Source organism: Pan paniscus, chromosome 4, assembly GCF_029289425.2.
Source record: "Pan paniscus chromosome 4, NHGRI_mPanPan1-v2.0_pri, whole genome shotgun sequence".
Taxonomy (NCBI): domain Eukaryota; kingdom Metazoa; phylum Chordata; class Mammalia; order Primates; family Hominidae; genus Pan; species Pan paniscus.
Window position 1 is genome coordinate 48,250,339 of NC_073253.2, and position 12,341 is coordinate 48,262,679.

At 35.7% G+C, this 12,341-nt stretch overlaps 2 protein-coding genes across 9 annotated transcripts in view; one reads left to right on the plus strand and one right to left on the minus strand.

The window, feature by feature from the left end:
• The window catches only part of SGTB (small glutamine rich tetratricopeptide repeat co-chaperone beta), a 58,836-nt gene extending 53,004 nt beyond the window's left edge, over positions 1 to 5,832 (plus strand). For both annotated transcript variants that reach the window (XM_034960030.3, XM_003827438.6), the window contains exon 11: positions 1,403 to 5,832. In XM_034960030.3, the coding sequence (XP_034815921.1) occupies positions 1,403 to 1,514 (112 nt within the window). In that variant the 3' untranslated portion in view covers positions 1,515 to 5,832. The remainder of the gene's footprint in view (positions 1 to 1,402) is intronic.
• Positions 5,833 to 6,992: 1,160 nt separating this feature from the next.
• Positions 6,993 to 12,341, minus strand: part of TRAPPC13 (trafficking protein particle complex subunit 13) — a 39,825-nt gene continuing 34,476 nt past the window's right edge. For 4 of the 7 annotated variants that reach the window (XM_034960029.2, XM_034960028.2, XM_003827436.5 and 1 more), the window contains 4 exons: positions 10,849 to 11,047; positions 9,595 to 9,695; positions 7,384 to 7,534; positions 6,993 to 7,260 (listed from right to left, as the gene is read on the minus strand). In XM_034960029.2, coding sequence (XP_034815920.1) covers positions 7,153 to 7,260; positions 7,384 to 7,534; positions 9,595 to 9,695; positions 10,849 to 11,047 — 559 coding nt within the window. In that variant the 3' untranslated portion in view covers positions 6,993 to 7,152. The remainder of the gene's footprint in view (positions 7,261 to 7,383; positions 7,535 to 9,594; positions 9,696 to 10,848; positions 11,048 to 12,341) is intronic. The other 3 variants (XM_055112345.1, XM_008952777.4, XM_008952776.4) reach the window with 1 other exon arrangement.

Sequence of the window (12,341 nt, forward strand, 5' to 3'; positions counted from 1 at the left end):
GTTACTAAATCTGAAAGAAGTTCATGAATTACAACCACTTTTTAGACTGCAGGGCAGGAATCCATACCTAGATAGTCTGGCCAGCCCTGTCTGTTGAGAAAAAGAACCATGTTTATTATGCTTCCCACCCCCGCCCCCGGTTCATTATGCTTTATTTTTTGGGACTTTCAAGTACCAGCAGAATCTTTTTCTTCTTTTCTTTTTTGGCACCATCTCAATAAGGCAGGTGAGGGACAGATATTAGAAAAGTAGATAATTTATATCCCTACCCAATGGCTAGAGAAACTGAGGTACAGGTTAGTGACTTACTAAGGAACCCATAGCACATTCAGTCTTTTCATTTGCAGCCTAATTTTACTTGATTGTGTTGTCAGCATGAAATTAGGGTCCTTGGTTTTTAATACTGTATCTCTGCTTACAGAGGGTCCCAAGGATTGGTGACCTGGTACTTTGAGGGTATGGAGACAAACAGTAAAAATCATATGTCCAAATAAATTGTGATCTCATATATATATAAAGCTATTAATCCCCCATTTTTTCCCAATGAAGATCCAGGAAGTTTTTCAGCAGACTTCAAACTACTCAGGGACACAGATGAAGGTCAAATATCCTCTTAAAATATATATCAATTTAGGTACACATACATAGTTTAAAATCACTTGTTACATACTTTAATGTTCAGGCAATTCAGGAAATTTTTATTCAAACTTTTTCAGTGCCTGTCAACACTTAGAGGAACTACTTGCATCTTCTCATTACTTGAGCACATTGCCTTCACTTATATCAAATTGGCGAAGACAACTTTGCTTTTTGAATCTGTGTCTGATGCTCTCGCTGGACACTTTATATGAAGCCACAGTACTACTTGTTGTTTGTCAGCACAACTGTGTATCCACTTAGAATATTGCATTTTTAGAATGACCTTTAAATGGCATATAATGACATCTAACACTGGCAATAGAGGGTCACATACTACAATTTGTGTTAAACTTCTTAGTGTTTTTAAAATTACTTGTTAGGTGACCTCCAAAAGCATCCCAAACTGGGTGTTATATGAGACTATTAAGACTTGCGTATAAAAGCATTATATTTGAGCACATACAATAAAAACATATACTTACCCTTTGCTTCTTTGTCATTAGCACTAAAGAAGTAGATTTCACCCAGTTGAGGTACTTATTTTTTTTAGCATGGGTGTTTTGTTTCTTATAAAGAACACTGCATTGTAATAATGCTATATGGAGGCATTGGTAAACTTGTAGATTCTAAAGTCATGGCTCTAAAACTTGTTTTTATAGAAAAAAGCCCCTTTAGGTAGCTCCCACATTTTCTGCAGTTCTTTTTGCATGGGTAAATGTGACTGGCAATTCCCTATTCAAACCACATTGCCTCTTTACTACAGGGGACAGCAGTTTGCTCAGCAGATACAGCAACAAAATCCTGAACTTATAGAGCAACTGAGAAATCACATCCGGAGCAGATCATTCAGCAGCAGCGCTGAAGAGCATTCCTGATTTAACCAGGGGCTCAAGCCCAAGATACAAATGGTTTATGGCTATGAATGAAGTATTTGTTGTAGATAGTACCCCCTCCCTCCTTCAAAAAACCAAACACCATATCTGATGTGTGAAAATAATGGAGGAAAACCTCTTGTGTATATTCTTAAAGAATAAATCTGTTTAGACAATAGGTTTATCACAAACAAACTCAAAACATAACATGACTCCTTTTGAAATGATCACTAGCCATGTTAAGTGCCAATATAGCACTGGGATAAGGTTCCATTTTCAAACTTCTATCATATTTGTATATTAGACTTAATAGCAAAGTATATTTATTGAACTCTAGTAGGGCTATTTGTTGGTAAGCTCTTTAGCTCCAATTTCCCTTAAGCAAAGTTTTTTGAGAAGGGAAATGACCCAAAGGAAAGGTTTCCTATGCTGGTTGAGAAGAAGTGTACTTGCCACTGAGCAGTATGTCAGGAAAGAAGGAATATTATCTAGGTTTAGCTTTGATAAGTGCTATCAGTAATGAATATATAACATGGGAACCAATGTTATCTTTAATGTTGCTTGTTCTGGTGAACAGAGAATCTTAAGAGCTGTTAGAAAGTAGCACTTGATGCAAGGGATGTTTTGAAAAGAAAAAAATGGTAATGCGAATGTATAGAAAGTAAAGGTAGGATGCTCAGGTTTTCTGCATAGTTCTTAACTAATCTTGTCTGCAGTTTGGTATTGATAACATTAGCATGGCCACTTATGCTAAATACACAATAAGATACATTTAGAAATCCTTCATGTACTGGTTAGGTCAGTGGTACAACTGTTTGACTTAATTATCACAATTTCCCCAATGGTAACCTTACCTTGGAAACTATCAAATATAAATATACTTTAACTAAGCCAGTGACCTGGTCCTAAGTTAAGGATTTTCTAAATGGTATCTAATTGTGTGCCCATAAACACTGATTTTTTTAAAAAAGAAAACTTAGTAATTATTTGATGGATAACAAAAAGCATCTATCACTAACATTGCTTGTTCATGTAATCTTCTGTGATAATTTGGCTTGGCATGCCAGTCTTATAATTAACATAAATTTGATGCAATTTAAATGTAACAGGAGACTTAAAATATTTTATTATAAATTAGATGCCATATTAGTTAGTGGAGAAAAGGGGCATTAGGTATTAATTGCATGGGTGTAACTACATTGATGATGAGAGTTTAATTCCAACTAGAGTATATTTTTTGTTTATTAATAATGAAATTGGTGCTGACATGTAATGACTTCACAAGTTTTACGAGGGAAAACTGAAAAAGGAAGTAATATAAATTTTGTGGGGTTTTTTTGAGATGGAGTCTTACTCTTTTGCCAGGCTGGAGTGGTGTTGCAATGTCAGCTCACTGCAACCTCCACCTCCTGGATTCAAGTGATTCTCGAGCCTTAAGCTCCCAAGTAGCTGGGATTACGGGCGCCCACCACCATGCCCAGCTAATTTTTTTTTTTTTTTTGAGATGGAGTCTCTCTCTGTCGCCAGGCTGGAGTGCAGTGGCGCAATCTCGGCTCACTGCAACGTCTGCCTCCCGGGTTCAAGTGATTCTCCTGCCTCAGCCTCCCGAGTAGCTGGGATTACAGGCACGTGTCACCATGCCCAGCTAATTTTTGTATTTTTAGTAGAGACGGGGTTTCACCATGTTGGCCAGGATTGTCTCAATCTCTTGACCTCGTGATCCGCCTGCCTTGGCCTCCCAAATGCTGAGATTACAGGCGTGAGCCACCGTGCCTGGCCGCTAATTTTTGTTTTTAATGGAGAGAGTTCCACCGTATTGGCCAGGCTGGTCTCGAACTCCTGACCTCAAGTGATCTGCCCATCTTGGCCCCTCAAAGTGCTGGTATTAGAGGTGTGAGCCACTGTGCCTGGCCAGGAAGTAATATACAATTAAATGAGTAATAATGCAGATGATTAGGCCTTATAGAACCCTTATCAAAAGACTAATTGGCTGGGCGCTGTGGCTCATGCCTGTAATCCCAGCACTTTGGGAGGCCAAGGCAGGGGGGATCACCTGAGGTCAGGAGTTTGAGACCAGCCTGGCCAACATGGTGAAACCCACCTCTACTGAAAATACAAAAATTAGCCTGGCTTGGTGGCGGGCACCTGTAGTCCCAGCTACTTGGGAGGCTGAAGCATGAGAATTGCTCGAACCTGAGAGGCAGAGGTTGCAGTGAGCCAAGATTGTGCCACTGCACTCCAGCCTGGGTGACAGAGCAAGACTCCATCTCAAAAAAAAAAAAAAAAAAAAAAAAAGAAAAAGAGACTAAGAGACTAATTATTTTGTATCTTGAAGTTTAAAATCCAACTTTTCTCTTTCTCCTTTGTGACATTAGAACAGTAGTTCTATAACTTCATTGTAAGAATCACCTGGATAATTCATTAAAGATGCAGATTCAGGGCCACGTGTTCAATTCTGATACAGTAGGTCCTGTAATAAGGCCTAGGAATGGCCATTTTTAAACAGTACACTAGGTGGTTTTGATACAGATCCAAGGACTCTAATTTAGAGGAACACTAGGTTAGAGGTTTCTCAGACCTGCAAACACCTAAGCACCTGGGCTAATGCTACAACGAAGATCTGTATGAAGATATGTAGTTCTGCAGAATTTAAAAAGAGCACAATTTAAGTCTTCGGCCCTCAGAAGTTAAATTCATATTCCATCTAAGCCAACTTTGATTTTCATTAAGTTAGAATGAACTCCTAGTATTCCAGTATTACACAGAACGAAGTACTACTACTAACACATAGAAGTCATTACTGTGATATAAAAAGCAAAATAGATCCTTAATTAAAAATTAGTCACTCATATTCAGTGTTGAATAAGAAGTTAAAGTTTCTAGCATAACTATCTTGAGTGCATTAAAAATGCTTTTAGAGCAATAAGATAAGCTTCTAGCTGACTGCCTAGAAAAACAGAAGATACAAATTCAGTGTCAGAAATGAAAGAGGGAATACACTACAGACACTATAGGTATTAAAAGGCTAACTAGAAAACACCATGACCAACTCAAGGATTGTATATTTAACAACTTAGATGAAACAGATTCCCTATAGGATACAAACTAGAAAGCTCACTGTAGAAACAGATAACCTAAACAGAACCATATTTATTAAGGAAATTGAGTTTGTGGTTAAGTTAAAAACCTTCCAGTAAAGAAAACTACAGGCCCAGATAACTTCCGTGATGAATTTTACCAAACACTTAAGGGAGAAATAATATCAATTCTAAACAATCTCTTCCAGGAAACAGAAGAGGAGGAAATACTTCCCAACTCATTTTATTTGACCAGTATTACCCAGACAAAGATACTATAAGAAAAAAAACTTTAAAACAATGTCTTCATGTGCTAACATCTGTAGTTAAATTAGCCATTCTTTTTACATGAAATAATGGGAATTGGTATATTTCTTCCATTTCATTTTTCTATTTCTTTGCTAATATACCACCTGTAACAAATTCAATCTAGATGCTATCTGTCCACTTACCTACATTTCCATTCTATTCAAGCCATTTTTGCTCTTCAAGTACCTTGATCACTTTGGAATCATAGCATTGCAAGCTATTTCAAAAAAAGTTTGCGTGGTTGGATTGTGCTAGCTACTTTTAAATTTATAAAAAATGCCCCATATATTTTCTTGCTTGTCTGGGAAATATAGTTGCTATCTAACTAGAAAAATAAGAGGGCATTATTAAAGTAACTCTTTAAGCATCGTACTAAATGTTTGACTTCCATTAACCATATTTCTTATAGTAGCTGTAGCTATTATGATACTGTGTAAAACAGAACAGGTTCTATATATGCAAATGACATTTTCATTTAATGTACCAAATTGTGTATCTAACTTTTATAATATAGGTTAAACAGATCCTTTCTAAGATGGCATTATTTAATCTTTACTTAAAACTATGAAAAATATGTGTAAGTTGTTTATAAACAGAAGAGACTATAATTAAAATATAGAGCAGATTCCAAGTGACCATCATGTTACTTTTTAGATTTAAAACAGAATGAAACAGAAGATTCAGTCATAAGAAGATGCTTGAAAAACAATCCAAGTATCCAATGCAGTGGCTATAAAATATTATTTCATCATTTAATCAATCTTAATCATTTTGAAACAAAGACAGACTTCAATTTTACACTGCTTGCACTTTATTTTGTACAGACATTTCATTAATTATTACTCAATTTTGAGGTGCAAACCTTCTGAATATAGCTTTCATTTTGGACCAAACAATTTGTTATGGCAATAAATAATGATGCATTGAAAAACCAATTTTTGTATTTGATTTAATGCACTCTTACATTTAAGAAATTATATATACATTCTTGAATTTCAACTTACCAAAATAGAATAGCTTTTATTTAACAGCTTAAGCTTTTGTTTTCCTGACAAATACTGAAACTTTTTGTTACATTAATGCTGCAAAGTTGTTTATCACCTCAACTTTCTCACTGCTTTGCTCATAACTAAGTGTGATTACATGGAGAGAGAAAGTTTTGTAACAGTAACACATGATTTAGAGTTTAAAACCATATCAGAAGATGGGAATTATTTAAATATACCTTATAAAAATAAGTGGCTTAATCAATGAGAAAAAAACCCAGGAGTTTTTGGCTTATAATTAGAAAATAAGTATTATTCTTAGTTAATAGTTAATTTAAAAAAATCAACAACCTAAAAAGTAAAACCAATTCTGATGTGTTCAGTAGCTGAAAGATATGTATGTTTGTAGGTATAATATACAAATACAGACACAAACCATTACAGTAATTTTGAAAACAACTAGAAAGCTTATACTGTGTTAACAAATATCAGGTTATAAGAGGACTACCCCCTTTGTTTTAAGCAAACTTTTTCTGCTGACCGAATAGCTAGGAAAAAACTGGAGTTAACTGAAATATTTCTAACCAAAATATTACAAAGTTCTAAGAAACAACTCTATCTTCTAGATTGAGGTCAGCCAACTATACCCTGCAGGCCAAATCTGCCCAGCTGCCTCTTTTTTTTTTGAGACAGACAGAGTCTCACTCTGTCGCTCAGGCTAGAGTACAGTAGCATGATCTTGGCTTAACTGCAACCTCCGCCTCCCCGGTTCAAGTGATTCTCCTGCCTCAGCTTCCCGAGTCCAACTGCTTCTTTTTGTGTACACCACTGTACTTTTTTTGCCTACTGGCTGCTCTTGAAGTACAATGGCAGAGTTCAGTATTTGTGACAGAAACCTTACGTCCTGCAAAGCCTAAAATATTTAGTATTTTGTACCTTACATAAAAAGTGTGCTGACTCGTGTTCTAGATACTTGCTAGGGACAAATGGTCTCAGATACACAGCTTTTGGAGAACAAAGTCCAATGGTCATCTAAAATGAAATGAAATTAAATAATAGGTGTAGAAAATATACACATGTTCATTTCAAACATAAATTACAAGATAAAATCAGATCTCTTCAAAACAAATATTTAATATTTTAACCATTTTACAGGAAAGAAAATTTAAGTAACATATTTACTTTGTTGTTGACGTCATCATTTTACAAAGGTAACAAAAAGAGCAGTTCTGTGAAACTAAATGAAAAGCCTAACACTGGAAGTTTCCTTCAGCTTTCCACTTTAATGGCAGAAGATACCACACAGACTTGTGCGATGTCATCATATTCATATGTTCTCTTTAAGAATGTGTCTGTTAGTCTTAAGCCAGAGATGCTCTATTGAGAGAGAGAGAGAGAGATGAGTCTAAGTTTTCATTCATTCAGAGGAAATACAGACATCACAAATGACTTGTAAGTTAACAGCACCCAAATACTGGAATTTTTGAAAAGACAGCATACTTGCAGTCCCTGTACTGAAGAAAGCAGAGTAAGGGCAAGACAGAGCGAAGAACTTGGATGCAGCTTTCCCAGCTGTCTTCCTGAAATTCCACACCAGTGGATGGAATTGGTATTGCACATTTCCAAAACCAGATCCATAGTCCTTTCACTGCTGGAGGAATCAGAATAATAGGAATAAATCTTGTTCATTTCACAAAGAGGTACTGCAATATTTCTACTAGTGACAGTAAACTTGTTTTCTCCATATCCAGGAGAATAAAAACCAGAAAGAGAAAAGCTATTATAACATTTTTTATGTCACTTAAGATAGAACCAGGAAGATGAAAGGAAGTCACACCTTCTAGCACTTAAAATGGCCTCAGACTAATCTGCCTGTCTGGATGTTGGCCTTCTGGTTCTATTACTCAACACTGGTCTCCTGGTGCTGATCTGGTGCTGCCATTTTTCTGGGAGACTTCCACACATTTGTGTCTAATCTTGTTGCCATATATTCTCACTATTTCTGTTAGGTACTCTACAGGAAAAGAAGAAAACAACTGATTCTGGTCTAGTCCTTTTGATATCTAATCTATGTTACTTTACCATAACTTGGGAAACAACTGGCAGGATTCATAAGACATAAATACTATTCAGGTTTACTAACTGGATTATTTACCAAGAAAAGACTACTTCTGCTTATAATAGATATCACCAGTTAAGCTTAAATAAGTTAAAAAAACTTTTAATGAAAGTATGCACATTGTTCTTCTTTAAATAACCAAAAGGCTCATAATGAAAAATAGTCTCCTACCACCATTCACGGCTACTTATGGGTTTTAGCTGTTTATTCTTACACTTGGCTCCAAATTTTAAATTGCTTATTTAAATTTTATTTTTTTTAGACATATTGACTTTATGATATTAACTTGTATATGCCTGAATCTCCCTAACAAGCATTTGAGATGGCTACTATGTGCCAGAGACCAAGGTCGATGCACTACATGAATATTGTTAATTTCACAAAAATCCAGTAAGACTTATATATGTTGTGTGCATGTGTCTGTGCATGTCCCTGGTGTGTAGGGGCAGGGAATGACATTTATATAGAGAGGAAACTAAAGATCTAAGAGACATGTGCTTTTTAGAAAACTTGTATGAATCACCAAAAGTTAAAGTGAACACCAAGAGAAGTTAACTTTTGAACAAAATAACACTTGTGAGCTGGTCAATAAACTGATTTGCTGAAAAAAACTTAAAAAAAAAAAACCAAAAATTCCCCAACACCCTGTAACACCCTATAAGCACAGGGTCTTTGCCCTGTATTGTTGTTTACTGAGCTACGATGTGGCAGACACTGAGTAAGGCCATGTCCCTTCTCTTGAATAATTCCAGTCCAGTGAGAAAGAGACTAATACTTACAGTAATATATGAGTGTCACTAAAAAACTAAGTTAAAATTTTCTATGATAGAGAAGGCATGAATACCTGTGCTTTGGAAAGTCTAGGTAGCTTCATAGAGGAAGTGGGTATTTCTGTAATTTTGAAGGACAAATATTTCCTATCTTTCTAATACCAAAAAGAATAAATATGGAATTAAAAGGATTATACATTCACACTAAGAGGACTGGGATTCATCACTGCAATATTATCAAAATACCCCAAATAATAATACAAACCAAGTGGTAATACAAGTAGGAGCAGAGGGCATAGGACTGGAACTTAATTCTATTTTTTTCTGGTTTCAAAGCCCTGTGCTCTTTGCTTCCTGACAGTTCAGATTATGCTCTCTCTTTACTGTCAAAACCCAGTTTTCGAATCAATGATTTCCCCTTACATTAAATCCATAAGCAATGTTTGGTTTCTTAATACTCAAGATACAGCTCAAGTACAAGCATGCCTCAAAAAATCTTGCTACTTCAATTCATAATATATTAATACATAAGAACCTATTAGTTCATGTTTTGGTGAAGGAAGTATAAACAATGAATACCTACCTCATAGGGTGTGACAAATGAATGAAATAAAATACAGAAGATGCATAATACAATAGGCCCTTAAAAATAAGTAATTATACTGCTACCAGATGAAGAATTTTACAGTACTCAATATCAACATCAGAGAAGGCTGTATGTCAAGAGGAAAACTTAAAAGGAGATAGTAACAAAAAGATTTTTAAATTATCTTCTAGGCAGGTGAGGTAGAAAGGACATCCATCTACAAACAGTGGCATTACCTGCAGTTTGTTATTTTACAGGTAATATGAAAAGGTTCTTCAAGGTTTACGGTATCTGGTATTGCCTCCAAAGACAACCTAACATCTCCATAACCTGGAGCCTAAGAAAACAAGCAACACAGTTAATGTATATCTATCACAAAACCTTTCCATTTTAATGAAGGCACCACAGCAGCACATTTACTCAACAGCTGTTGGGTTTCCAAGCTGATGTTCTAAGAAAATACTTCTGATTCACTTTACTTGTCTCTCATTTTAAGTTCTTTTGCAGCTACTGCCTGTGGAATAGCCCGGCAGACCTGGACTGTTCTTGTTATATAATTATTCCATGTTCAGTAGAGTTAAGATGAATCTCACAGGTAAGTAGTCAGTAAAGAAATTTCAGGGAGTTGAAGGGACACTTTCCAGATGCTGTAGCTTCTATGTGTGTAACTCTAAATAGGTAAAGTTATTTTCTAAAGAAAGAGGGGGATGATGTTGAAAGGAGCCAGGAAGAAAATCATGACTTTTTACAAGATGCACAGATGAGGATGGATTATAACAACACGAAGGCTTGGAACAGGCCATGGCAGAAAAATAACTAACGGCTATATTTAAGTGGGCCCAGGAATCATCATCATCATTTTTTAAAAATTATTGCCTCAAACAGTGGAAAGAAAAGTAAAATTTGGAATATGTCAAAACAGGTAATATTCAGCATAAAGGGAGGAGAATCCTGTCATATATTCTTACAAGCATAAGAAAAAGAAGCCTGGTAGCTATCCCTACTCTCAGAGAAGAAATTAGGTAAAATATGCAACCAATGCTTATAAGATAACTTTAGTAGAACTCACCTTCTGAGGAGATGCCTCAGATTTTTAACATCTTAAAAATGGTAGGAACTGAGTAGGTGAATGAAGTAAGTCCAAGAGTTTCAGGACATTGCAAAATAGAAAACCTTAATGTGTTTGGAAATCAGAAGAAGAGTGAGCATGTGTTACCAAAGGAGAGACACTTAATAAACAGTTATTTTAATTTCTGTTTGATAAAGAACACATGTATTAAGGATAAATTAACATTTGACCATTTTTCATTCATGGCAACACCAGTCTTCGACCTACCTATCAGTGAAACTATTAATCTTTTCTTCTCCAGTAGTAGTAATGCCTTTTATAGTGCTCCAATTTTTTACTGCTGGATGTAGAAAAAATTAAGTTGTTCTAACTACCTGTCTTTCACACACCAAAACCCCAGCGAAGTTTTTTCCAGACTCACCATTCTTTGAAGTTGGCTGGTCTGTAACCTTCCCCTTTCACCTAGATTTGTTTTCCATACTATATCCAATTTTCCAATTACTGTTACTCCCTTAATGATGCCTGCTTTTTCTGCAAATTCATTCTTTGGCTTTAGGCAGTATAAGTACTGGCGTGTATCCATTGGTTGCAAATATGCTCTTGACCCAAACGTAGACACACTGAGAGGGGTGGAGACAGAGACGGAGAAAATTCTCTAGCATCTTTTAAAAGAAAAACCATGGCTGTGATTGTTCCTTTGGATAGGAACTGGATGATGTACCCTCCAAAGATCAACAACAGAACATGTTAGCGATTTCAATACAAATAAAAAGAACGTATACTGCAATGATTTATTTTTCCTTCATTTTTTTCAGTTGATATCGAAAATCTTGAGATTCTTTATAGTAATTGGACCCCGAAAGGCAGGGGTCCCTTTTTTTTTTTTTTAAATAATTTTAAGAGACAGGGTCTTGCTCTGTCACCCAGGCTGGAGTACGGTGGTATGATCATAGCTCACTGTAACTTCTAACTTCTGGGTTCAAGGAGGTTCTTTATAATAGAATGTAATATATTACTTATAAAATTGAACATGTATCAATTAACTAAAAGTGCAACAGAAACCAGAACCTTAAGTATCCTGTCTCTTTTCTCTAAAATTATCAAAGATAAGAGTTTAGAATAATAAGAGACATACCATTCTAAACTAATTTTCAAAATGAACTAAAACATCTAGAAAAGAATGGAAAATTGTTTTCCTCAGTGAGGATGAAAGAGGCTATGAACTTTTCTTTGTGTAACCAACCTAAGAATATAAAAGCAAACTTTTCATTCCTAATTAAGAAATTCAGATGCTATCCCAAGCTGTTACCTTCTTCTTCTTCTTTTTTTTTTTTTTTGTTTAAAATACAGGGTCTCTCTCTGTCACCAGGCTGGAGTACAGTGGTGCAATCATGGCTCACTGCAGCCTTGAACTTCTGGACTCAAGCGATTTTCCTGCCTCTCTCCCAAGGAGCTAGGAATGCAGGAGTGTACCACCATGCCCAGCTAAATAAAAAAAATGCCAAGTTGCCCAGGTTGGTCTAGAACTCATGGCTTCAAGCGATCCTCTGGCCTCAGCCTTCCAAAGGGTTAGGATTACAGGCATGAGCCACCACACCCAGCCTATTACTTTCTTATCTGTATTATTGTCAACCTTACATTTATTCTTCCTCTTTTAAATTAGCTGTGGAAAGGTGTATGTATTTCCTTTTCACAAAATATTAAACCATCTATTCCTATGTCCTTTTCTTTTGATGTTGAGAGAGTATTTCTTTTTTTAAACCCACATTCACCCTTACTCTTTTTAACTTCTCTACCATTCCTTCACATTCCTCCATTTTATTATTTGCAGGATAGCAATGATAGGATTCATATTTACCTCACTGGATTTTTATGAGACTTAAAAGACCAAATGCTTTGAATAGTAAAACATGA